Source organism: Lonchura striata, chromosome 14 (assembly GCF_046129695.1).
Source record: "Lonchura striata isolate bLonStr1 chromosome 14, bLonStr1.mat, whole genome shotgun sequence".
Lineage (NCBI taxonomy): Eukaryota > Metazoa > Chordata > Aves > Passeriformes > Estrildidae > Lonchura > Lonchura striata.
This window is the reverse complement of record NC_134616.1, coordinates 12,363,954-12,388,634: the sequence shown is the minus strand read 5'-3', so window position 1 is coordinate 12,388,634 and position 24,681 is coordinate 12,363,954. Positions and strand designations below refer to the sequence as shown.

Genomic DNA, 24,681 nt, shown 5'->3' with positions numbered 1-24,681 from the left:
CTCATTTCTTCCCTATGACTGAATAAAACCTCAGCCCCAGTTTTATTAAGAAATACCTGTAGGGAGGGCAGAGCACAACCGGGAGTGAGGAGCTGAGGGAAAGGCTGCAGGAGGATGCATGCTCCTACAGCCCAGTGTTGCTTAAATTCTCTAGGAAAGCAGCAGAAATTCAAGCACTGTTTTCACCTTGTTGCAGAGGTAAGTGGAGTTACTGATAAAGAAGAGCTTTAACATCACGAGATCTGAAGAGAGCTGTCTTTGCTTATGAGCCTATAACTGGGGAGGAGGAGAAAACCAGGCACCAAACTGTGCTAAGGAGATCTGAAGGATACCACTCTCTGCCAAAGATACACTGGAGTGATACCCTCTTCTCTCGAGGAGCAGGAACAACTTGCAGATCATTTGTAGCAGCTTTAAGGCTGTGGAGTTGAACGTGCACAGTTGGAGGGTTGGTGGATCCACTGTTTTGAGACCAGACTGTAATGGAGATCTGAGAACCAAAACTGAAAACGTCTGCTGGCAGCTCTGGATGGAGAAGCTGGAAAGCAGCCTGGAGTTGCCAGCTGCAGATTTCTGGTGCCTATGACTTAGCAGAATTAAATACAAGGAAATAAATCACAGGCCGCTTTGCCTGCAGGGTCTAGAAGGAAAGCAAAGGGGTTGGGGTGAGGAGGGTGAGCAACCCCAGTGGGTCTGTGGGGATGGCAGGAGTGGAAAGGTGAAGAATGGATCTGCAGGGCACAGAGAGGTCCACTTTCAAAGCTTACCCAGGCAAATGCAATAGCTTTCCTTCAGACAGAACTGCTCTATGAGCAGGAATCAATCCCTTCTGCAGAGCCTACAAAAACACTGACAGGTGTGAGTGTGCAGAGCTGATGCCCAGAGGTTTCTGGATGCAGTTATTGAAGGGATGGGTGGGACAGAGCAAACATGAGTGGTACTTCACATGTGCATTGGGTGTTGGTGTGGACCTTAGTGTGGCAGGTTGAAGATAAGGGGGCAGCTGAAGATCAGACCAGGCAGTCGGGGGTGGGTTGAAGATCAGTGGAAGTTCATGAGCAGTGACTTATTATAGGGCAGAGGAAAGTGATTTCTGTGAGATGGGCACTCAGCTTTTTGCTGCAGGAAAGTTGTTCCTTTACTTAATTGTCCCTGACCCTGTAGGCAGATGAGTCATTGCCACCTCCTTGCCCAAATGAAGGAGTAAAGGCAGGGTCCAGGGGTCCAGCAGGGCAACAGGGCTGGGAAGCAGGCTCAGGAGGAGTCAGCAATGTCTGTAGGGCTGAACAAACCATCTTCAAGACCATTGGTTAAAATACACACACACAGAGAGTTCTCTGGAATGGACACCCAGCAGGACTAGAGTTTGTTTATGATGGAAGTAAACACTGGGCTTCCTCAGGTAAGAGCAGCTGCTGAGGGCTGTGTGAGCACCAGTTCTGTGCACTGTGTAAAAGTTTGTGTGCAACCTCAGCCCAGAGACCTGATTGCTTGCCTCTTGGAAATGCTGCAGAGCCTTGCAGGTGTGCTGGATTGTCCAGTGAAATCAGAGCTTTTAGTGGGAGTACAGCAAGAGAAGAGAAAATTTCCATTTCCCCGAAGGACATGGAGTTTCCCATCTATGGGCTGCACGTTGCTGATACATACCAAAGTGATAGCCCAGGCAAGGGAATCTTCATTGTGGAAAAAGCTTTGGTTGTGGAATCACCTGACTGCAGCCCCTCTGTTAGCTCTCAACACACTGCCACTGCAGACAGCTGCACTTCTGCAGGGGCAGGTAGGTACCACACATCCCCCTTGGCTCCACAGCACAGCTGTGCCAGCCACCATCACCTCTCTGCTTTTTATTACTCTTGACCTTCCTGTTCCCATCAGGTGTTTTTAAGCAGGCCTGCCACCAAGGCTGTAATCGGTTCTCATGTCCTCCTATTTATGCTCTCACCCAGCAATTTGCACAGGGCTGTCGAGCTCTCTGCTCCTAATTGACAGGGGAAGGCAATCTGCTTCATGAGAGGAAACATCTCCACGGCTGCTGGATCTGAGCAGGCTATTTCCCATAATGAGGATGAAGTAAAACAGGATCTTACTAACTGCCATGGATGTAGCTGAGCCCTCATTACTGCAGGCGCAGAGGTGCTGCTTGGGACATAATTAAGAGCTCAAAAATGTCGCACTGTCCTTCCTACACTGCTGCCTCATAGCAAGATGCTTAGTGCCAAGTGCTCCTGAAGTTTGCTCAAGTCACAATCCAGGCTGCAGGAGGGGCTGCTCCACGAGAGGGAAAGCTCCTTGTCTCCTTTCTTAAGACTGTTGTTTCTCTCATTGCAGAGAACAACGATGGAAATTTCAGCCTTAGCATTGGAAAGCAACTGCTAATGGCAATGGTTTGTGCCATCCCCAGCTGGAAAAGCAGCTTGGACGTGGTGTGGGCAGAATGTTTGCAGGTGGGTGTGCATAAAAATGCACATGGAGGCTGGGGAGGCAGGGAATGTGAAGGGGAGAGTCCCCAGAGCATCTCAGCAGTTTCCATCTCACACTGTTGCCCCTGAACAGTCAGAGGATAAACTTAGGTCCCTTCTCCACATACAGGTGGTGGTGAACTGGGTGGTACCCTGATGTTTCCAAAAGTTTGGCCTGATACTTCCAGCTGATCTCTAACTGAGAAGACCCCCAGGCTGAATGAGGGGGAAGTAAAGGGAGAGAAAGTGAAGTGAGAGAGGCTGTCAGAGCTGCATTAGGAAAACTGAGAGCAACTCAGCCAGCATCCCTGTAGGTGCTGATGTGAGAAACTGTGAGAACAGCGAGATTTTTGTGTGCACAGCATGTTGGGGCAAAAGGAAAGGGAATGGTGAAAGGAGACCTGTAAGGAGCAGGAATGGGTTTGGCTTTGGTTTCTAATGGTAGGAAAACAGACTGGATGAGGAATCTCAATGAAAAAAGTATGAAGGGCTCCTTTTTTTCTCCATCTCTTTCTACAACCATCCCAAGAGGTTTCTGTGGAAGGGAAAAGTCTCCCCCAGCCTCACTTGAGCACACACATTTGGGGGATGGTGTGAGGAGAATGAGTAGTCCTTCTTCTGTTTGAGTCAAAGGCAGATCTTGAACACAATGGGGTGGGGGGACTGGTCTGTCATGAACACACTTTCCTCTCTTTGCCTTATATTGATTTGCAGAAGTTTCTTACTTGGATACTAAAACACTTAATTCTTTAGGTTTTGTTAGCTATTAAATATATCAATCAAATAATTTCCTGAGGGTTTTTCCCCCCAACAAACCACACCAGTTGGACCACTTCCATCTTTCCTCCAGCCATGATTGTTACCTGGGAGAGTCCCATGCTACCTCTCAATTGTCATCTGAATATCCTCGCTGAGCAGCCTACACTGCAACCAGGCTGTCTTTGCTGGGAGCAAGCCCTCTAATTTGGCTTTTTTTTGGGCAGGATTAAGTAAAGTCACTGAAAAATCCCATGTTCTGTCCTAGCACCTTGAGACTGGCAAGACTGGTTCCAGCCATGGGGTGCTGCCCGATGTAGCTGGTGGTGGGAGCTACCACAAAACCCAGTACAAGTGTCCCCAGGGATGCAGAGCTGCATTTGAGGCACTGATGATGCTGCAGGAAGAAGCCTGAGTTTCTTCACACATATTTATTTGCCAGCAGAGACTGTACAAATCCCATGCATAATTCAGATGCTGCCATATAAATCATCCCACCAGTAAAAGCCTTTTCAGAAAGCATGATTTGATTGCAACAAACTTTGACCTAAATGTGCTGCAGCCCCGTATGACAGGTTTTAAACTTTTGCCATCACTTCCGAGAGGCAGAGTGAATCTAGGTCAGCCCCCCCCACCCCCTTGCTTGTTTGTAATGAGGCTAATTCTGATTTCATTCATGTTGCATCTTTGAGTTTGAGATGGGGGAAAATAATGGGGTATTGGAAAAGGCAAGTCAGCCTAAAAATCATTCTTCTTAAATCTCATCTTGGAGCAAAAGAAGTGGTTTGATGTTGCATCCCAAGGCAACATTGATGGTGTCATTTATTACTGAGGGTTGCAAAAGGAATACAGAGTTTTCCTTCTTTCCCTTTTTATTTAGATTGCAGCAGTTGTTAAGCAGTTGGGCTGAATGAACAGGCCTGTGTTGGCTCTGGCAGCGATTAACAAAAAGGCCTGTTCTGGGCCAGCGGCTGTGCGCGCTGCTGAGGCTGCTGCTCGGGGACAAAGAGGGGAAGCGGCTGAACACGAGGTTGTTCGTTTGTCTGGAGTTTCTAGGCAAGCATGACAGCGTAAATAGAGCTGCTTGTTTGTTGATCTCCTCTGCGATGGCAGCTCAGGGCAAGCTGCTGCATTCATCTATTTATTGCTGAAGCAGCCAGTGCTGTTTTTCCCAGGACTGGGATTCTCTTACACTGTGTACAATACAGCTGTGTTGCCTCTGCACATAGCTGCACAGTCCAACTGGACGAGAGAAAAGTTTGGGAGAGAGGAACGAGAGCTGTATATGTTTAGCTAGGGAGCTGCAGGTGGGCGATAGTGATTCCCCTGTAGGTAATGGTTTATTCTATAGGCAATAGAATATTGCCTATTCTATAGGCAATAGGTAATGGTTTGGAAATAACTCTGGCTCCTGGCCACATGCTGGATTTAAGAGCAGAATTGAGATAAGGGTTGGGGAGGAGAAGGTGTTTACCCTTATTTTTATGCTAATAGTCACGATGCATGGCAGGACTAAATGACTTATTTTAGCTGTGTTTGTGGCTCAGTGAGTCTTAGACTGCACCAGGGAATGAGCCTCCATTGTCTGGGCTCTAGATCAGACTCTTAAACAAATAAACCACACTGGACTGGAAAAGCACGTGCTGAAGCTTTCCACTGGCTGAGCACTGCATCCTTGTGGCATTCAACACCTGTAGGCTGCTGGTACCAATATGGGAGGCAGCAGAGACCTCTACACTCTTACCCAGTCTGTTCAGGGGTGGAGGAAACCTGCTCTGCCCATCACCAGGAGCAGCCATACAGGGAATAAAGAGTGTGGAAGTAGTCCTTGTGGCAAAGGATTTATCAGCCTCATTTCTGCTCCTGCTTAGCGTGTCTCCCAAAGGCCATTGCTTGAGTCAAAATGCCCATGTGTTGAGAAACTACAACTTTCATTGCCTGCTGTTTTGTTAGAAATAAATACAAGTACTTGGCTAGGCTGGTGTAGTGGGACAAGAGGGGTTCAGCTTCATTCAGCATTTTTACCCTGTGTATGTGTTATCTAGGGAACAGAGCAGGTGTTTGGTGGGACATGGGCAAGGGAGACAACTGAGTGCTACTGCTGGAGGACCTCAGTGTCAGGAGTGACTATAAAATTGCCCTTGCAGCTCACTGGGAGTTATTTTTAGTGAGGAAACCCCTAACCTGCCCTGTGGTCCCTGTGGTCCTGGTGGTCCCTGTGGTCCTGGTGGTCCCTGTGGTCCTGGTGCCTGCTTTTGCAAGGAGGGAGTTACAGATCAAAGAGGGCTTGCCTGCACCCTGTCTGCAATTGAGACAGGCAGCATGGAAGTTGAGGCTCTGATTTTGTATGTCTCATTTCTTTTCATGTCTCCTCCCTGCTTTGAAGTGGGATGCCAAGACACCTTTGACTGAGCTCATGTTGGAATTCTGAAATTTCCAACCTGGTAATCCTGATCCAGTGTAACCTACGTGTTCCAGCACGTGCCCAGGGAGCCATTAATTATTTTGGTAAGCATGAGATGTTCCCCAGGTCTGGCTAAAGGGAATGGGTATGTCACTGTCACTAAGCATGCTTAGTCAAAACAGCAAGAAAAAATTGCCTTAAATATGCCAAATTCAGTATAGTAGTATTTGTAGAGAACAGCTATTATCTTTGTATATTTGACAAAAGTTAATTGTCTCTGTGACAATCAGGGTAGTAGTCAGCCTGTATAGGAGGGGAAAAAAGTCTTCATTTATAAGCGATTCATTAAGTAGCATTAAAGCTGTCTCTGAAGACAACATAATCTTTTTAAAGAGGACTCAAGGTAGCGAGAAGGAAGATTAATGCCTCAGCTATTTTTCAATTATGTAAGCTTCCATTTATTACAGTATACCTAGATTAACTCTTACTAAGCTGTGCGCCCTGCTAGGTAGGGTTGGGAAATGGGGCTGTTTTGTGCCACTGGGCATGGTCAGCAAGGGATGAGACATGCTCTGCACCGGGCTGCTGTGATGAGCATGGCAGGAGGGTGCCAGGCACTGCCCCTCTCAGCCTCCCTGTTAGCAAAGCTGTGACAATTTTGCACAAGGAGTGTGCATTTATGGTGCTTGAATATTTTGCACTGATTACATTCTACTCATTCTACTTGGTCTTCCTGTTTGCAAGCACGTAGCTTATTCTCCCTGGTGTAGTTAGGTACTGAAGGGTTCTGACCCTAATTTAGGTGCCTTCTCCTGTGATCACATTCATGATCCCTGCATAATCAAATGAGCCTAAATTCTTCTAACACAGTGGGGATACTCTTATTTCAGTGTGATTTATGTCAGCAGTTCTGGTAAAGTGTAATTTAAAAAGTCTCATTGATACCTCTTCCTTAATTTTTTTCCCTTGCCACTACTTTCTAGAATGCTTGCCTTGTCTTAATTGAACCAGTGAAGAGTCCATTTAGCAGGAAGGTGGGAGGAAACAGCCTGAAGATCATTCATCTAAATCATTCCAGTGATGAAAACAGTTGCTCACTACATCTATCATAATTTCTAAGTTTCTTACAGAATATAAGTTGCTGCAGCTATGCAGATGCACACATGCCTGGTAGAGCTCTGCAGACCTTCCTGTCGAGGGCAGTCACTCCAGACTGTGGATAAAGACTGCTTTTTGCAGGTATAAATTACACACCAAAAGAAGTGGCCAGATAAAAAGCCCTTTTTATGTTTTTCCAGTAGTATTCGTTTCATGAAATGTTACACCCCTTTTACCTTGTGCTGCTCTGTGAGCAAGGTTTTGTTAAGTGTGAGGCCAAAATCTTTTTGGGTAGCTTTGGTGCTCTTGTCAAGATATTTTTATGTAAAGTTCAGGTCCTTTGAAGTCACATCCTAGTTCTCCACAGCTGAAATACTTCTGAGAGCATCTTATAAGTGGTGCAAAACTGACAGAGAAGAGCAGAGTGAAGGTGAAATGTGCTGAAAGGATATGCCTATGAGAGTTGACCTTACTCCTGTCTGCAGGTATGTCCTGAACAGAGAAGCTGAAAGTCCATGAACAAAATTACTTAGTTTACACAAAGAAAATATTTTCAAAACTATGCAGAATTCAGTGCAGAGTGTCAAAAGGAAGCCAAAAGATCATATCAAAGCCAAAATGCTGTCTTTAACAATTCAAGAATGCAGGATTTTGATAATTTTGTTTTAAACCCCTTTTTTTTCTTCCTAAAATTGAGTGCTCTTCATTCATGGGGAAAAGGTAAGAAGACATTTTGGGCAGGTTGGCTCAGCAAGGTTAAGAACTCAGATGTGGGGCTGGCTCTGACCCTGGGCCACCAAGCCAAGGCAGACCCTGTTTGCTGCTGGCCTCTGTCGTGCCTTGTACTCTGCTGGCAGGGAATGAGCCATCAAAGGCTTTGCTTTTTGCTTTGTTATTGACTCACTCGACCAGGCAGTTGTAAAACCCCCATGGTGGGTTGTGACACAGCCTTAATGTTTGCTTGGACACTTTGACCTGCACACAGAGGGGTGGCTTTGGGCAGGAGCCAGAGGAGGTGGTGCTGGACAGCCTAACATGGACCTACCCTCTGTCCTGCCCATGGCTGATACTGAGCACCTCTGCTATGAACACAGGCTGAGAGAGCTGGAGTTGTTCAACCTGGAGAAGAAAAAGTTTCAGGGACACCTTATAGCATCTTCCAGTCCCTAAAGAGGCTACAAGAGAGCTGGAGAAGTGATAGAACAAGAGGGAATGGCTTTAAACTGACAGAGGGTGGGTTTAGATTGATATAAGGAATAAATTTTTGACTGTTGAGGATGATGAGACGCAGACTGCTTTAGATTGATATAAGGAAGAAATTTTTGACTGTTAAGGATGATGAGGCACAGACTGCTCAGAGCAGCTGTGGATGCCCCATCACTTGAAATGTTCCAGGCCAGGCTGGATGGGGCTCTCAGCACCCTGGTATTCCTGAAGGTGTCCCTGCCCATGGCATGGGGAATGGGAATGGAATGGTCTTTAAGGTCCTTTCCAACTCAAACCATTCCATGGCTCTATAGTATCCCTATTTCCTCTTTTCTGATTTCGTTTTCTAAACAAAGCTGAGAGCTCATGTGGTTGTGGTATTGTAGCCACAGTTTGACCACAGTGGTTTGGTGTCTTCTTGCTCATGCTGGTGTTGAACACAGAAGGTGCCTGGAAGCTCCAGCCACGGGGCTGGGCTGTGGGAGTTGGGTATTGCGGCTGAGGGAGCTGGGTATCCCGGTAACATAAGCTGGGTATCCCGACTGAGGGAGCTGGGCATCCCGGCTACAGGAGCCGGGTATCCCGACCGAGGGAGCTGAGTATCCCGATGGAGCACTGTTTTCCTGCGGCTGAGAAGCCGCTGAGTGAGGGGGCTACGGATCTTACATTACTGCTGTGGACTCTGCAGTGCACACGTTACGATCGGTAAAAAGTATAAAACCTAAAGTGAATGGTCTTATTCTGGCGTAATTGGTTGAATAAGTCCCTGTGGGGATGGGCTTGCCTGAGGGGTGGCTGGCTGGGAGCGGAGCCGCAGGGCGGCGGGAAGCAAAGGCACCGGGAAAGGCTTCAGCGACTCGAGGAGCGAAACTTCGCCTCGTAATCTCTCCCTGCCGCACCTCTGCCCGAGAGGGCGCGGACAGGGCTGTGGGGACTGTCAGGGCTGCGGGACTGTCAGGGCTGTGGGGACAGGCAGGGCTGCGGGACTGTCGGGGCTGTGGGGACGGGCAGGGCTGTGGGGACAGGCAGGGCTGCGGGACTGTCGGGGCTGCGGGACTGTCGGGGCTGTGGGGACGGGCAGGGCTGTGGGGCCGGCGGTGCTGTGGGGCCGGCGGGGCTGTGGGGCCGGCGGGGCTGTGGGGCCGGCGGGGCTGCGGGACTGTCAGGGCTGTGGGGACGGGCAGGGCTGTGGGGCCGGCGGTGCTGTGGGGCCGGCGGTGCTGTGGGGCCGGCGGGGCTGTGGGGCCGGCGGGGCTGTGGGGCCGGCGGTGCTGTGGGGCCGGCGGGGCTGTGGGGCCGGCGGGGCTGTGGGGCCGGCGGGGCTGCGGGACTGTCGGGGCTGAGGGACTGTCGGGGCTGCAGGACCGGCGGCTCCGAGCGCGGACCCCCGCCCGCCCTCCCGGCGCCGCCGCGCGGTGGCGCCATCGGCCCGGAGAGCGCCTCCGTGCCCCCGCCGCGCACCGGGCACCCCCGCCCGGCCCCCCCGCTCCGCCCCGGGCAGGGCGGCGGCACCGCCGGGGAGGGGGCGGCGGGCTCGCCCCAGGACGGGCCGGGCCGGGCCCGGGGGTGAGAGCTGCCGTCGGGGCGGGAGGAGGAGGAGGGGCCCCGGCGGCGGCGGGCAGAGGCGCGCATGGAGCGGCCGGGGAGCAACGGGAGCTGCCCAGGCTGCCGGCTGGAGGGGGGCTCGGCGGCGGGAGCCGCCACCGGCCTGGCGGCCGTGCTTATCTTCACCATCGTGGTGGACGTGCTGGGCAACGCGCTGGTCATCCTCTCCGTGCTGCGGAACAAGAAGCTCCGCAACGCCGGTGAGCGCGAGGCGGGCGCGGGGCGGGCGCGAGGGGCGGGCGGAGCGGAGCGGCCCCGCACCGCACCGCACCGCTCCGCTCCGCGCCCCGGGCTCCGCCGCCCGGCCCCGCTGTGCCGCGGCAGGAGCCGCGGGGGGCGGCCAGAGCAGAACGGCAGCCCGCACCGGGGCCGTGAGGGCAAGCCCCGGGTCCCGTCTGCCCCGGCCAAGGGCTCCGAGCTGCCGGTGAGCCGCAGTAGTGCCCGCCCGTCGCTTCTCTCCGGTGACCGGGCTGCCGCCGGGTTCCCGGCTAACTCTCTGCCTGTGCCGTCCCGCTGCTGCTGCTGTCCTCCGACTTTTCGAAACTTTTGTCCCCCAGAGGCAGCTGCAGACGGAGGAGCCAGCTCAGGTAAAACCCACGTCCCTTCAGCCGACCCGCGCTGGGAGGAGCGGGGCAGAGGTGCAGGTGAGGACGACTCCGAGTGCCGCGTCAGGTCCTGAGCAAGAGTGCTCGGGTTTTTAAGACAAGTCCATTACAACCTTGTGCACTTGCTTTTGTGTTCCGGCTTTTCAGTGTTTTAATATTTTTATCATAAATCTGCTATGCTGAAAGCAGTGTGAAGAATTTTTATGTTTTTTCCACGGGTAATTTTGGATGTCTGCTTTGTAGCCTTATATATTAACCTCCCTGATGAATTCATCTAGGAAAATTGTTAAACCGATATTATTTGGTATTTTTAAGAAGGCTGTGTTACTTGAGGATGTACATTTCTTTCCCTCAAAGTCTTGTTATTTCAGCAAAGAAATACTGGATATCAGTATTAACAGAGAACTTATATCCTGGATATAAGCAAGGAGTTTCAAGTAGTCTGTGTAGTGCTGCTTAAATTGCACCATAGAGTATGTTTTACTGAGGACTATATCACTGTCTGCTTTTATAGAGAGAGACATAAAATCACCTTCAGTTCTATAGCTTCTAAAATGGCTTTAATGAAATATCTGTAGTGTTTATGATGTGCATGTTGCAAGTATTTTGGGATGCTGATGTCTCAGTGTCTCTCTCAGTCTTCTGTAAATAGGCAGTAACTCAACATGGTCCAGTAAAAGTACTGGATGGATAAGGCTGCCAGGACAATTTCACTCCAGTGCCTCTAACATTTGATTGATTTATTAATGATAGAGAGCACAGAAATGGCCATTGGCTTGGGCAGGCGCTGGATGCAGTGACCTCAAACAGTGAGTTGCTTTTTAACTGGTGCATAAAACGCTGCCCCATAGCACCCGCAGTACACAGACAGGCTGTACTGGGTTTATGGGAAACTGCAGTATAGCTGGAAAAGGTATTTGCTCTTCTCTTCAGCTTTGCTTTAAAATGTGGGTGCTGCAAACATGTAATCTGAACCACTGCATCAGTGGTTCTGGGGAAGAAAAGCACCCTACCCTCTCCCAAGATAACTAGCTGTTTATGTTATCTGGCTGCAAGCAGATTTGAAGCTATTAATGGCTTTTATTACCTTTCAAATCGTTGATCACTTGAATGCATGTCATGTTTTAAGACTGCCTCCACTATGAGTTGAGTTAAAGCTCCTGTGAAAGTGAAAAAGAGCAGCTTGCATTGATCACATAGCTATTTCCCAGATCTTAGTCCTTGTCAGTAGCCTGTTGTCTGCTCTCTGTACAAGCTGTCCGTGTGTATGAATAAAGTCAACAAGTGCAAACAGTGCTAACCTTCCTGATTTGAGGGGACGTGGCTCTTGTTGCACACAGAACTTGAGTGTGACTAGTGGAGAATTCAGTGTGACAGACTTTGAAGCAATGGTAAGTCCCAAGACCTATCCTGTTTTGTTCACCTGAGCACTGTTCCTCCTTCAGTCACAGCCTAAACTAGGAATGCCTGTGTTAAATCACGAAGGGGTTCAGCTGTAGGAGGTTGTCAGGCCAGTGGTGGTGGTCTGATTCAGTAAAATGTCTAATCTGCATCTAAGTGTTGTCATCTTGTGTTGCTAAAAAGATCTTATGTGCTTAGGGAATTCAGACAATACTTCATCTCTCTGTGTTGGCAAGTAAGCAGTCAGCCTTCCTGATACAGGACAAAAAGTCAGGGATCTCAGCTCAGTTTGTACTCCTCCTGACATGTGAACAGCAACGTCAATGAGGGGCTCAGTGGAACCCAGCAGCCAGATTGAAGTCCTTTGGACAAAGAGTTTATCTGCTCATGTGCAAATATACCCTAAGCCAGTTCAATAAATGAAAAGGGCACCTGTGATGGCTGTGTCAGCTCTTGCCAAATCCTGGAAGGACCAAGTCATCCATTTCTGGAGCAAGCTCATGCAAGGTCATCAGCTGGAGCTAAAACTGTATTGTCAGGATAAGCTGGATTCAGGCTAGGATGTGTAACTGGCACTGCTTCAGTAGCTGTGGTGGGTGATCACTCTTGTGAGGGTGGGGTTTTTGGTCTGTTACCCTGGACATTTTTGAAGAACTTGTCACTTGTCACATCAGCACTGCCCACAGCTGCAATGGCACATAGCTACAAGAGTGTGACTGTTGGGCAGCATGTCACATCAGCATTTGCCTGGAACTGAACAAGGAAAAGGAGGTAAGTGGTGCCTGTGGGGAGAGGAAACTGGGATTCACTGAAAGCCCCAGGTGCCGTTTGTGGTAGGCAGTTCACATCCAGAGCTGGCTGTTCAGCCAGTCATGCTGGAGAATGTCTGGTGTCAGGCTTTCCTGCATCCAGTGTTACCCGGACATTTGGAGATTATTTGTGTGGTCAGAGAGGTTCAAAAAAAGCTCCAGGGTTTGGTCTGTATGTCCAAACATACAGACAGGGCAGGGCAGTGACATGATTGAGGGTGAAGGGTGTGAGGAATAGCCCTGCTCCTCTCACAGGAAGTATGTCTATGTCTTTTTGGGAGGGGTGAAATATTTTGGCAGCTGAAAACTTTGACAAACCTGACCATCATTCTGTTGTGCTGGGCACTGGGGGAATTGGGAAGAACTTACTCTTTCAAGAGAAATCACACTTCTCTTTCCACCTGGAAAGGTATAAATAACATAAGTTGATGTGTTCCGTGTTTTTACTGGAAGGTGCTCAGATTAGGACCCAAGTAGGAAGCAATGATAGTGAGCTGTGTATAATGGGGCATGTGTGGGATCAGGACCAGCTGAAGGCTACTGCCATGGCTGAGTTCTGAGTTCCATTCTGCCTCTGGCCAGTTTTACAAGTGTGAAAATCAGCTCTAAGACCACCCAATATTTTTCAATGAGTTAGCCTGCTCCCTAGGCAGAGGCTCTGGCAATACCCTTCTCTAGTTCTGCTGGGCTCACTGCAAACTCAGCACCCAGCCCAAACATGCATTCCCTGGAAAACCATGTCTCCCAGCAGTGCTGCCTGGAGCTTTGTTTGCAGAGAGCAATTTCTTCTGCCTCATAGGCCCTTTTCGCTCTTGGGAATGCCATCTCTGGGGATCCACAACCTCTCTAGGGGCAGGCAGTGCAGGTACAACTCTAATGAGGTCACTGGGCTCAACTGGCTTTTAATCCTCTGGATCTACACTACACAAGGCTGTTTGCACAGCGAGGAGGATTTTGTTCTTGAACTGTCACCCCAGCCAAAGTCGGGCGTCACACAGAAGTCTGTACATATTATGTCAACAGTTACCTTTGTCAGCCAAATGCAAACTCTTAAGAAGAAATCCTAGATCTGTTTGACAAGCCCTCCAGCCAGAAAACTGTGTTGACTAACAGGAGTTGTGTTTCCATTCCTGAGCGCTGGCCGCTCCCTGCCCTGTTGAGAGCACGGGCAGGGTGAGCAGCCTGCACTTCCCAGGTCAGCCGTTTGCCCTCTGGAAATACTGGCCCTGTGCTAAGTTTTTGTTTGCATGAGCAGGGTTTTTTATTTATTATCCCAAGACCTCTGGAACTTCCTGGCTGGCCTGGGACAGGCTTCTGGTTTGTTTTGGTTTTTTTTCAAGTCAATGTTAGGAATTTGGGTGAGCTCCTTCATAGGCTCCGAGTCCAGGTTTTCTTGTTACAGATGTGAAGGATGGTTAGCAGATGGTGTTGGGGATCTTCCCAACTTGCTTCTCAGAGAATTTTGCTATAGCTGATATTTAAGTCATCCTTATTTGTAAAGATAAAAGTAAGTGCATTGTCTATATTAGGATACTTTCACTGTACATTTTTTAGCAATAAGCCTAATGTATTGATAGATTGTTGCTTTTTTTCTGATAATCCTATTGTCTCTAGATTTTAAAAATATATTTTCTTTCTTTATAAAATGTGTTGAATTCTTTAAAATTTGCTCTAATTTAATAGTAGATTTAAATATTTTTTTACTTTTTAAAAAAAATTTGGCTCTTGCCTTAAAAAAAATTCTATTTTAAACCAAATAATATTTTAAAAATATATTGTTGCTTTTCTTGGTGGGAAAGAGGACTCTGCTAAGGCATCTTTAAACATCCTCCAATAAGCATTGTCACACTTACTTATATTTAGATGTTTTCTCTCAGTTATTTTTGTGTCTGGTTCTTTCTAGTTTTGTGAAACTGACCTTTAGGAGATGTTGTTTTGGACCATGTTCTGTTTCCTTACCTCAAATGTAGTTGGGAAGTGTGATTGGTTTTCTTCCAGCTACTGCAGGATTTCCTTGTCCTAGAAAGCTATCTATTATATGTAGGTGTTGAGATTTATTTTTTTTTAATTTTTTTTTTAGCACCACAAACCCTCCAGCATCTGCCATAAGCCTGAAATTACATCTCTTCTTGCTGTATGTTGTGGGTAGATGCTTCAGGAGCTGCTCATCTGTTGCACTGATTCACTTGTCTACAGCAAACTCCTACCAGTGCTGCTGATGGAGCCGGCCCATGGCCCCCTGAAATGAGGGGGGCCCTGCCACAGGTGGCTGGGCTTTCTGGGGGGGCTCTGCTGAGGGGAGCAGGCTGGGTGTTGGTTGAACAGTAAGAAGGCTGCTGGCACTCCAGGGTCTCCCCTTTCCCACCTGCTGGGCCCTCTGATGTGGAAGGGTGGCACCCAGCAGCCCATGCCCTTCAGCAGGGATGGCACCTGTGACATCAGAGGAGTGAGTTGCTGACAAATGTCTCTGCTCTTGAGGGGGACAGTCCATGCCAGTGGGTGCTTTTAGCTTTGTTACTGACGCACCAGCTGCTGGGTGAGGAGTTTGCAGTACCCATCTGAGTGCCAGTGCTCCACGGTGCCCCGGGTACACCCATGGTACCTGTGGCATTAGGGCTGCTCCAGAGGAGCCGGGCTGGGGCTGGGGCTCAGCACAGCTAGGGCATGGGCTGTAGGGCTGGTGCAGAGAAGGTGTTGAAATGGTCTCTCGTGGGGGTGTGGTGGGCTCTGGGAGCAGTGGAGCAGGAGTGCAGGTGGGGATGGATGCAGCCCCCTGCTCCCCTGGTGCTGCAGGTGGGTGCTGCAGTGGGACTGCTGGCTGCGGGAGGTGGGAGAAGTGGGAGTGATTGTGGGATAACCCTGTGCGAAGATCAGTTTGGATTAAGGTGAATTGTGAACTTTAAGTGTAGTAGGAGCATAAAGTGGAGACCTGTATTTTCTTATAAGATGTCTTGCACAGTGAGACACAGAGACAGGGCATTTGTTCGGGCTGTGTTGGAGCCACAGGCACAGCCCCATGGCCAAACTGACTTAGAGAGGTCTCTGATGGCATCACCTTCACATTCACCTGCTCCTGCATTGGTGAGGGTTCAGGCTGGATTCCCATCCAGGCCCTGACACATCCATCCTACCAGCAGTGCTGCTCTGGGCTCCTCCTGCGCTGTGTCCAGAGTGCCAAAGAGGAGACTCAACCACAGTCCTGTCTTGCTCCAAGTGGCATTTGTGGTCTCATGCTGTGCTCCCAGAGCTCTGGAGGAAGTGGCAGCTCACTCAGGCATGAGCAGCTACTAAGTTGCTTTGTAGCACAGTAGCTTCAGAAATATTTCTAAATTGGTCCTCCATGCAGCTCCATTGGGATTCCCAAGGGGATTCCGTCCCATCAACTCTGTGAGGTCAAAGCTTCCAATATTTGGGTTTGGGTTTTTTTGTTTTCTATTTTTTTTTTCAAGGAAGAAAGTCTTTATGTAGATGCGAGTATTTTTAGGGATGCTGGATGTCAGAGCTCCTTTGTGAAACTGTGTAACTCCGAGCAGAAATTTTTGCTCCTTCCACTCCCACTCCCAAACTCCGGGTTGGAGCAGGACTTGAACACAACACTCTAAGTCATGGATGTGTGGCTGGGGAATGGAGTTGAAGCACTGTTAGTCACTCAGCAAGTCAGCAGTGCTCAGCATGCATTTCAGGTGTACCAGTGGTTTGGGATCCAGATGGTATGTGGTCAAGTGATAAATATATGATTTGAGAGGAATTGTCATGGTTTGATGCTGGCCCAATGCCAGGTACCCACGAGAGTCTTTTGCTCACCCTCCCCTGCTGCAGCTGGGCAGAGGAGAGGGAAAAAAAAATTGATAAACTCTTCCTGAGTGAGTGAGTGAGATAAGGACAAGGAAAAACAAAACAGGCTCAGCTTATGGTTGGAAAGTGAATTTATTACTAATAGGACCAGAGGAGATAATGATAAGTAAAATAATCCTTAAAACACTGCTTTCCCCCAGCCCCTCACTCCTTCCAGCCGACAGTGCAGGGAGACAGGGCATGGGGGTTTGGTCAGCTCATCACCGAGATTTTCTTTGGCTTCTCTGGGAGAGGAGTCCTTCCCCTTTCAGACCATGGGGCCTCTCCATGGGACACAATTCTCCATGACCTTCTCTGGCCACTTGGGTCCACTCTCAAGAGCAGCAGCCCTTCACACCTGCTGCAATGTGAACTCCCCCTGTGGGCTGACAGCCCCTCCAAAACTGCTGTGCCATGGGTCACTCTTCCACTCATTTCTCCACCGGGTCTCCCCCTGGATCACAGCCTCCTCCAGGCATCCACCTGCTCTGGCATGGGCACCTCCCCCATGGGCTGCGGGTGGATCCCCCATGGATCCCCCCATGGGCTGTGGGTGGATCTCTGCATCCCCCGTGGATCCCCAGGGGCTGTGGGTGGATCTCTGCATTCCTTGTGGATCCCCAGGGGCTGTGGGTGGATCTCGGCATCCCCCATGGATCCCCCCAGGGGCTGTGGGTGGATCTCTGGATTCCTATGAGCTGCTTCACCATGGTCTTCATCGTGTTCTTTACCACAGCCTGCAGAGGAATCTCAGCTCTGGCACCTGAAGCACTTTCTTCCCCTCCTCCACTGACCTTGGTGTCTCCATGTTGTTTTCCCTCACGTCCTCCTCTGACTAGAAGCAAAACCTGTGACTTCGTTTTGATTTCCTTCTTAAATATGTAATTACTGAGGCATTACCAGCCTCTCTCATTGGCCCAGTTTTGGCCAGCAGCCTGTCCATCTTCAGAGACTGGCTCTGCTGGACATGACTGGAAGCTTCCAGGAGCTTCTCACAAGAGTCATCTTTGTGGCTCCCCCACTAACAAAAACCAGGCTATGCAAAACCAATACACCAATGAATCAAGTTTCCACTAGAAACAGTAAATCTGGCATTTCTGAACTGAAGATTATTTGTCTTTGCAGTGTTTGACAAAAGTTCTGTTACACATGTAGGTCTCTATACAGTTACCCACAAATTAGTTGAAACAAAAATCCTGTTATTAGGCAGATTTGTGTCTTGTATCATATAAAATAACACCGTGCCTCCCCAGATGGCCACTCTATGGACAAGAGAGCAAGCCATGTTCTGCACAGTGCTGAGCTCCCTTTCTCAATCCCCCCTAGCCCTGTGCCCTTCCCTGTCTCTAGCAAAGGCTCTTATTTTTTCAGCCCCAAAGAGGATTGCTACCCAAGGACTTGATGTTTCTAAAAAATCTGGAGAGCCAAGTACTGGCATAGATAATGGTAAATAATTAATTACCTTGTAGACAGTCCTTCAATAGGAGCTGGAACATGTTTCAGGAAGAGGGAAGGTGGGTATATGTGCTCAAACTGTTCACTGTGATTAATTAAAAGGCTAAGAAGGACAACTGTCATGTCAGGGCCTATAAATAAAATGGAAATTAATTCAGAGATGGGTTTTGTATACTTTTCTCTTTTTTTCATTTTGTTGTTTGTATTTTGGTTGCTTTTGTCTCTGTGTGCAGGATATTTAATTCCTTCCAAGTCTGTCCCACAGCAGAGAGCAGGGGTGGAGGAGGACAGGACAGTCCTTAGGAGAACACTGTGCCACAATCCTGGGACAGTCATGTCTGCAGCAGCCCCAGTCTGATGGGACTGCTTTTTCTGGAAGATGTTAAAGGAAACCTGTGGTGTAGCTTTCTCATGTTTAACTCTCCTTATTTCTGAAAACTGGGATGGGGAGCAGTGAGTCTCTTCTGAGACTATCCCCTTGATGCCTTGTATTGAGAGACCTCAGATCTTGCTTTGCTGAACAATCCCCAGCATCACCTTCAGATGTGGTGTTGACAAATGCTGCGGTGTCTGTAGGGGGCTGAGGTCCAGCAGCCCAGAGTCCCACCTGCCCTGAAGCCCTGCTTGTCCTTTGACATGAATGCAATGCTTTGGGCCTGGGGCAGGAGGACGCGCAGAGGATGAGGGAGGGGGGGTGTGAGTGGGAATGCTGATGGACTGGTGCGAATCTGGCAGCAGCAGGAGTTGTGATGGGATGTACCAAGCACGACAAAAGCTGCGCCCAGGGTGGGCAGTGGAATACTCAGACTGACTGAGCTGCATCTCTTCCCCATTGGGGGAAGAAAGGTGAGGAGAGCTGGCAGCTCTGCCTGTTGGGACATTCATGTTTTGCAGTAAGGATAGGTGGGCTCAGGAGATCCTGGTGTTTTCTAGGAGCAAACCCCAGCCTTGTGGTGCCGAGCAGGCACACAACCTGCAGTTCCCGTGGGCTCTATGAGCTGTAACTTAAAGGAAGTTTAACATGTTTCATCTTACTCTTCGCCTGTTGTCTGGCCTTCAGATCTCAGCTGTGAGTTTTATTTCTGCAGATACTGCAGCAGAAAATAGATCAAATTGAATCTTGATGGGATGGGTGAAATCCACAGCAAAGTTGCATTTGGATGCATTAAGAAATGGAGCCCTGGCCTATGCTGCCCCAGGCAATGCTGCCTGACAGCCAGGTGGGAGGGAGCAGCCTCCCACTGTGCCCACAGCATGAGCCAGGATGGGGGCACAAGGCTCCTCTGGTGGCTTCAGCTGTCCTACTTGTGAGGAGATTCAGAAGGAGCGATTTAGGAAAGGGAGATGTTCTCCAGGTGGTACAGGATTTTCCAGGGATTTGTGCAGAGTAACTAACTTTCTTTCCTATGTCCCTAAGGTGAAGAGACTCTATTCCTTCAGGTGATCACTGCAGCTTAAGCTATTCCTGACCTTGCATACAAACGGGGGTTTGTGGCGTGAACAGCACATAGAAGGTAAGAGGGAGTGGAAGACTGGAATCCTGGTGCCTGGATATGGACTTGGGCTCTGCTTTTAGGGTAGAACTACAGGAGACTGGGAGATTATGATCTGTGCTCAGGGGTGGTTCTTCTGTACCTGTCTCCTGCTTCCATCTGCTGGCCAGTTTCTATGGCAAGAGCCATCCAGATCTCACTGTGTCAGTTCTTTGGCCTTCAGTCCCACCTGCAGGTTGCTGAAATACCCCTGCCCAATCTTTTTAGTGGCTTGCATTGGCCCTCTCAATGCATTTGTCAGCACTCGGCTTTGGGGCTTCCATGGGCCGATGGAGGGTCCCTGGCTCATAGGGGAGCAGGGTCAGGATCAGCAGGAAGGATCCAGGCTTGCCTGGTGAAGGAAGAGCTGATAGGAACTGTGTTTTTAAGGCACAGTGATGGAGGAGTGAGGCATGTGAGGCTCCTGCTCATGTCCCTGAGGGAACACTAAGACAGGGATGGCAGCATGGTGGCACTTCCCTTGTGCTGCTGTCAGTTTTTCTTGGCTGGTTTCTAGGAAAATGGATTATACCACATTCAAAATATTCACTACTGGATTTAATAATATTTCAAAAATAACATAAATGTATTTCTTTCAGAAATGGTATTCCATGGAAATCCTTTCTGTTTATCTGCTGGCATTGCCAAGCACGTAGTCCAAAGCTGATATCCATGCAAGTCATTGCTTTTTTAAACAGAACGGGAGGACAATAGCCTGTGTCATTAGCCTGGCCCCATGCTGTCTGAGGACAAGGGCTGTGTGTTCTGTCATCCCCTACCAGCAGCTTTTCCCTGAAGTTGTCTGGGTCATATCTCTGTGTTGGCACTGCCAGAGGTGCCTCAGGGAGCAGAGCCAGGGCTAAATGGCCGGGCAGTCTCCCCCTGCTACTACACCTTTGCCAGCTGAGTTTGTTCTTCAGCCTCAGTACCTCTAGAGACAGTTCTTCAGTCTCTGCATGTCAAGGTGTTTCCTCCTCATCTTTGAGATGCTCTGAAATTTTCTGAAGTGTCTCAACTGTGGAATGCTGGGAAGGTGGTGGAGATCTCTCACCACTAGCCTGATGACTTCTTTGCAGAGCTGACGTGAGCCAGCCCTAATAACAGCAAACCCCAGGTCCTGTAACTGATTGCCCAGCCAAGTGAAGTAGCCCACCCTTACAGCACCCCCAGGACAGTCCTGTGGCTTCCCTGTGTGTTAAGGGAGGAGGTCAGAGCTGAAACTCAGAAAGAGTTTGGCCAGTGGTGCCATGAAAATGTGGGCATAAGGTGCATTAGCTTTACTTCAGGTGTAGTAAACACCCTTTCCAATTCCTGGTACAGAGATTGAAAGCAAGTCATGACAACATAGAATATTCCTCTATGGAATAGTCTATGGAAACTCTTATGGAAGAGGTTTCCAGTAGCATTTGGAGTAGTCTGGAGTTGCCAAAGCTGGTATACCTGCTTTTAAGCTCCTCTCGCACCTCAATCTGACTCCTGATGGAAGGCAGATTGTGCTCACACTGGCAATAGCTGTTAATATCTGACTGAAAATATCTGTCTCTTCTGAGTTTGGCACCTTTAGCTTATTTACAAATGGTCAGTATGATCTCAACACCTCAATAAACAGCAGTAGCAAACCATAGAATTCACAGAATGGTTTAGATTGAAAGGGACATTTAAAGGTCATCTGGTCCAACCCTCTGTCATAGAGCAAGGACATCTTCAACTACATCAGGTCTCTCAGACCTCTGTCCAACCTGGCCCTGAATGTTGCAGCAATAGGGCACCCGCCACCCTCTGGGCAACCCATGCCAGTGGCTCACCATCCTCATTATAAAAAACTTTTTCCTAGTATTTAATCTAAATCTACCCTCTTTTAATTTAAACCCATTACTTCTTGGTCCTAGTGCAACAACCCTTGGTAAAATGTCTGTCCCCATCTTTCTTACAGACCTCTTTAGGTACTAGGAGATGCTGTAAAAGCTCCCTGGAACCTTCTCCAGACTGAACAATCCCACACTCTCAGCTCTCTCAGCCTTACCTCCATAGGAGAGGTGTTCCAAAATGAAGATGAGTTGAAGAGTTAGCTATCCACTGCTTTCCATTGCTAGTTCTGCCTGTTTTCTTTCTGGCCTTTCCAAAAATATTGGCATAATCTCTGGAGTTTTCAGTGCTCTGCTTTGCAGGGAGAAATTAAGCTAGAATGAAGTATGCCTTTATGTAGAAGTACGTGTTGTCAAGGCAGAGATATATTGGCTTTTTCAAGGGAAGACTAGAAATGAAAAAAAAAAATCTACTGTACCTAAGATACGAGCATTAAGTTAGTGGTTAGGTCTGCCATTATGGCTTGTATCTTAAACAGTCTTTCTACTAACCAAAAGTGATTAGTCAAAATTAATTGAACTAAGTGGAAAGCTTGCTGACAAAACAAGAGTAGGTGTAGCTGATTGGCACCAAAATGGTCAGACATTACATTGTGGATTGCAAGCTCTGCCTCTGCTGTGCTCATCCGTGGGAGTTTCTATAGGGAAGAGAGAAGTGTAGTGTGAGGACTTGCAGAAAAACACAGGTATGATGGGAGAAGGAGGGGCATGTGTGATGGGAACAGGATGACTACTTGTGGTGAGAGGCTGTTGAGCAAATCCCTGTCTTGGGAGAGGCAGTCCTGTCTGCTGAGAGTTAATACCATGGCCAGCAGTCAGAACAAGGAGGAGCAGCAGGAGTCACAGCTCTGCTGTCTGACAAGGCTCAAGTTTGCAGCTCCTGCAGATGATCCACCTGCATTCATTGCTGAGATACATTTGGGCCCAGAGCAGTTCAACAAACACAGCCGGCTGGAAGGTGCCCAACTTCAGGTCACTTCTCACCTCGGTTAGGAGGATTGAATATCTCAGCACATGTACTGGTCTTCTGGTCCTTCAGGGATAGAATTTGAGAATGCTTTGTTTCGGAAGGGATTTTAAAGATAATCTCATTCCAACCCCACTGGCACTGGTGCTTTCCTCATAGGAAACAGAGAATTTGTAAGACAATGCACTATTGTTCCTGACAGATGTTGATGAGCCAGTTCCTAATGAACCAAGACCTTACTGGGGACTCAAGAGGGCCTTGTTTTCAGAACAGCTGCAGTGAACAAGGCATTCCCTGCCTGGTCTAGACTCGCATGGAAAGGTGAGGCTATGCTGTCTGCCAGCACCTTGCTCTAAGTCCTTCCAAAAAAGCAAGTGAGGACACAGAAACTGGGAACTGACTTGAGGGAAAACCTAGGTGGGAAAACCAGGGTTTCCCATGCAAGGCAACGAGGAAGTAAAACTGACTTGCCTAATTAAGACAATAGACAAATTAACTAATGAGAGAAGTCATTCCAGTGTGGATGTACCATTGGAAGCCATTAATTAAAAGTCTTGCTAAATCCTAGACTAGGCAAAGCCTTTTATAATAGGGAACAGGAAGAAGTAGTTAGCACTGTGTCCCTTAGCACACACTAAGCCTTCTCCATGGAGTGTTTAAAATAATAAATTTGCTTTAGAATAAATTATACAGATAAGGAAACAGAGGAGTGAAGAAGCAACAAACAGGGCTTAAAAGGAGCTAGACTGTTTCAGTCTTGCTGTGGCAGCATCTGTTCTTCCTTATTGGTATTTTGACTCCAGTTCTCTCATTTGTTATTTCCTTTTTGAGACAAATTTTTCCCAGGAGTGGCTGGATTTCTTCTGATTGATTGTTAGCATTAGAAAATCAGTTGCTGCTGCTGGGCTATTCCCATTGCTTTGGCAGACCAGTCTTTTACAGTTTCTTCTTACCTTTAAAAGTGATTATTTTAATAATTTGTAACAATTGTGTAAAGATACCAGTTTTTCCTCCCATGTGGAATGAAGACAAATGATCAAACTCTGACACCTTTTTTCTGGAATATGATCCTGGTTTGTAATCAACTCTTCTATTTTTCTCTTCCCTGTTTTTAAATGAGTTTCAGTTCCTGGTAATCAACAAAACTGTCTATGGCCTGGCCTGCAAGAAGACTTGAGAGGGACTTTTTACAGGGGCTGTAGGGACAGGAGAAGGCAGAAGGGCTTCATGCTGACAGAAGGCTTGTTTAGATGAGATATTAAGACAAAATTCTTCAGTATGAGGATGGTGGGACACTGGCACAGGTTACCCAGAGAAGCTGTGGATGCCCCATCCCTGGAACTGTTCAAGGCCAGTTTGGACTTGGTTTGGAGCAACCTGGTCTAGTGGAAGATGTCCCTGCCTGGGGAGTTGTGTCAAGCCCTTGGCCACAAGCCTTCCTTAGCTGGGCTAAAATTGTCCCCAAACTGGGAAGGGAGGATACAGCATGTCAATGAAGAGGAAGTGCTGAGCAGTCCTTTGTTGAGTTTAACTTTCTGCCATGGACATGTAAGATAAATTCATTCTAAAATAGAAAGCTGAACGATTATTCTGCACTGTGTTGTTCTAGAAAAATATTTCTTTTCTTAAAGAATAGACAGAGAAACCAGTTCCTTCTAAGCATTCATTTTGTATTTGTCCTTTTACTCACCCTTGCTTCTCTAATTCTGCTGAGACTGATCTTTCACCAGGAAATGAAGAAGGCTGGGGAAAGGTGCTGTGTGTGGGGCATCTAAATGCACTTGGTTGCTGACTGCAGGTGGATGAGAACGCCAGCACAGATGAGCACGTGGCAGTGGCTTGCACTTCTTCAGAAACCAGTGGCACTTTTTGTTCTGAGAGATCTGTTGTAACTCTTGGACTTTTTTGAAAGCAGGTTTCCCAGTGTGTGCTGAATCCTTTTTAAAGTAACTTGGTTGGATTTGAATTGGGAGCCTTCTAAATACTGTAAGTAGCTGGTGGTACAGCTGTATTTGTAGTGGCATCCTGGCTGCAATGCCATAGCTCTGAGCTGCCATACCAACAGGGACTGCAGGGCTTGGGAGCTCCCTGTTGGGAGCAAAGGCATTGGATGCAGTTTGTGTTGTGTCTCTGTAGGGTGTTGAGTGTCTATCCTGTTCTCCCACTGTGCTGAGTGGTCCTTGGGGGCAGGAGAGTGGGGGAAAACAGAGTGGAATCAGGAGAGAGAATGACTCCAGTCATCCTAGAGCTCAAAGTAGAATTGGAAAATCTCCAAGATCATTGAGTCCTACCATTAACCTAACACTGCCAGGTCCATCATTAATTGTCCCTAAGTGTCACATCTACACATTTTTTTAACGTTTCCACCACCCTCCTTGTCCTTCTTTGGGCACAAATCACTTGAACATTACTTGAACAAATACTTGAACAGCTCTGCTCTAATAGGAAGATAGATATTTTGCAATCATGCTAAAATGAGACTGTATAAAAGTCTTCTGATTCTGGACCTTTTGTCCTGGCTGGTGCTGACTTTAAGGTGAGGACTCTGCTGAAGTGGCCTTGAAGTGGCACAGGAATAGAACATGGGAAGCTGTTGTGGAAGTTCCCTGCAGTGTTGTAAAAGGACAGTCTGAAGCTGAAGTGTCCTTCAGTGGCAAAAGAGATGAAAGTAGCTTTGGCTTGTAT

At 48.3% G+C, this 24,681-nt stretch overlaps 1 protein-coding gene across 1 annotated transcript in view; it reads left to right on the top strand.

Annotated features, from left to right (window-relative positions):
• The first annotated feature begins 9,538 nt into the window (after nucleotides 1-9,538).
• The window catches only part of GPR50 (G protein-coupled receptor 50), a 45,037-nt gene continuing 29,894 nt past the window's right edge, over nucleotides 9,539-24,681 (top strand). The window contains exon 1 of the mRNA XM_021547759.3: nucleotides 9,539-9,728. Within this exon, the coding sequence (XP_021403434.1) occupies nucleotides 9,554-9,728 (175 nt within the window). The 5' untranslated portion in view covers nucleotides 9,539-9,553. The remainder of the gene's footprint in view (nucleotides 9,729-24,681) is intronic.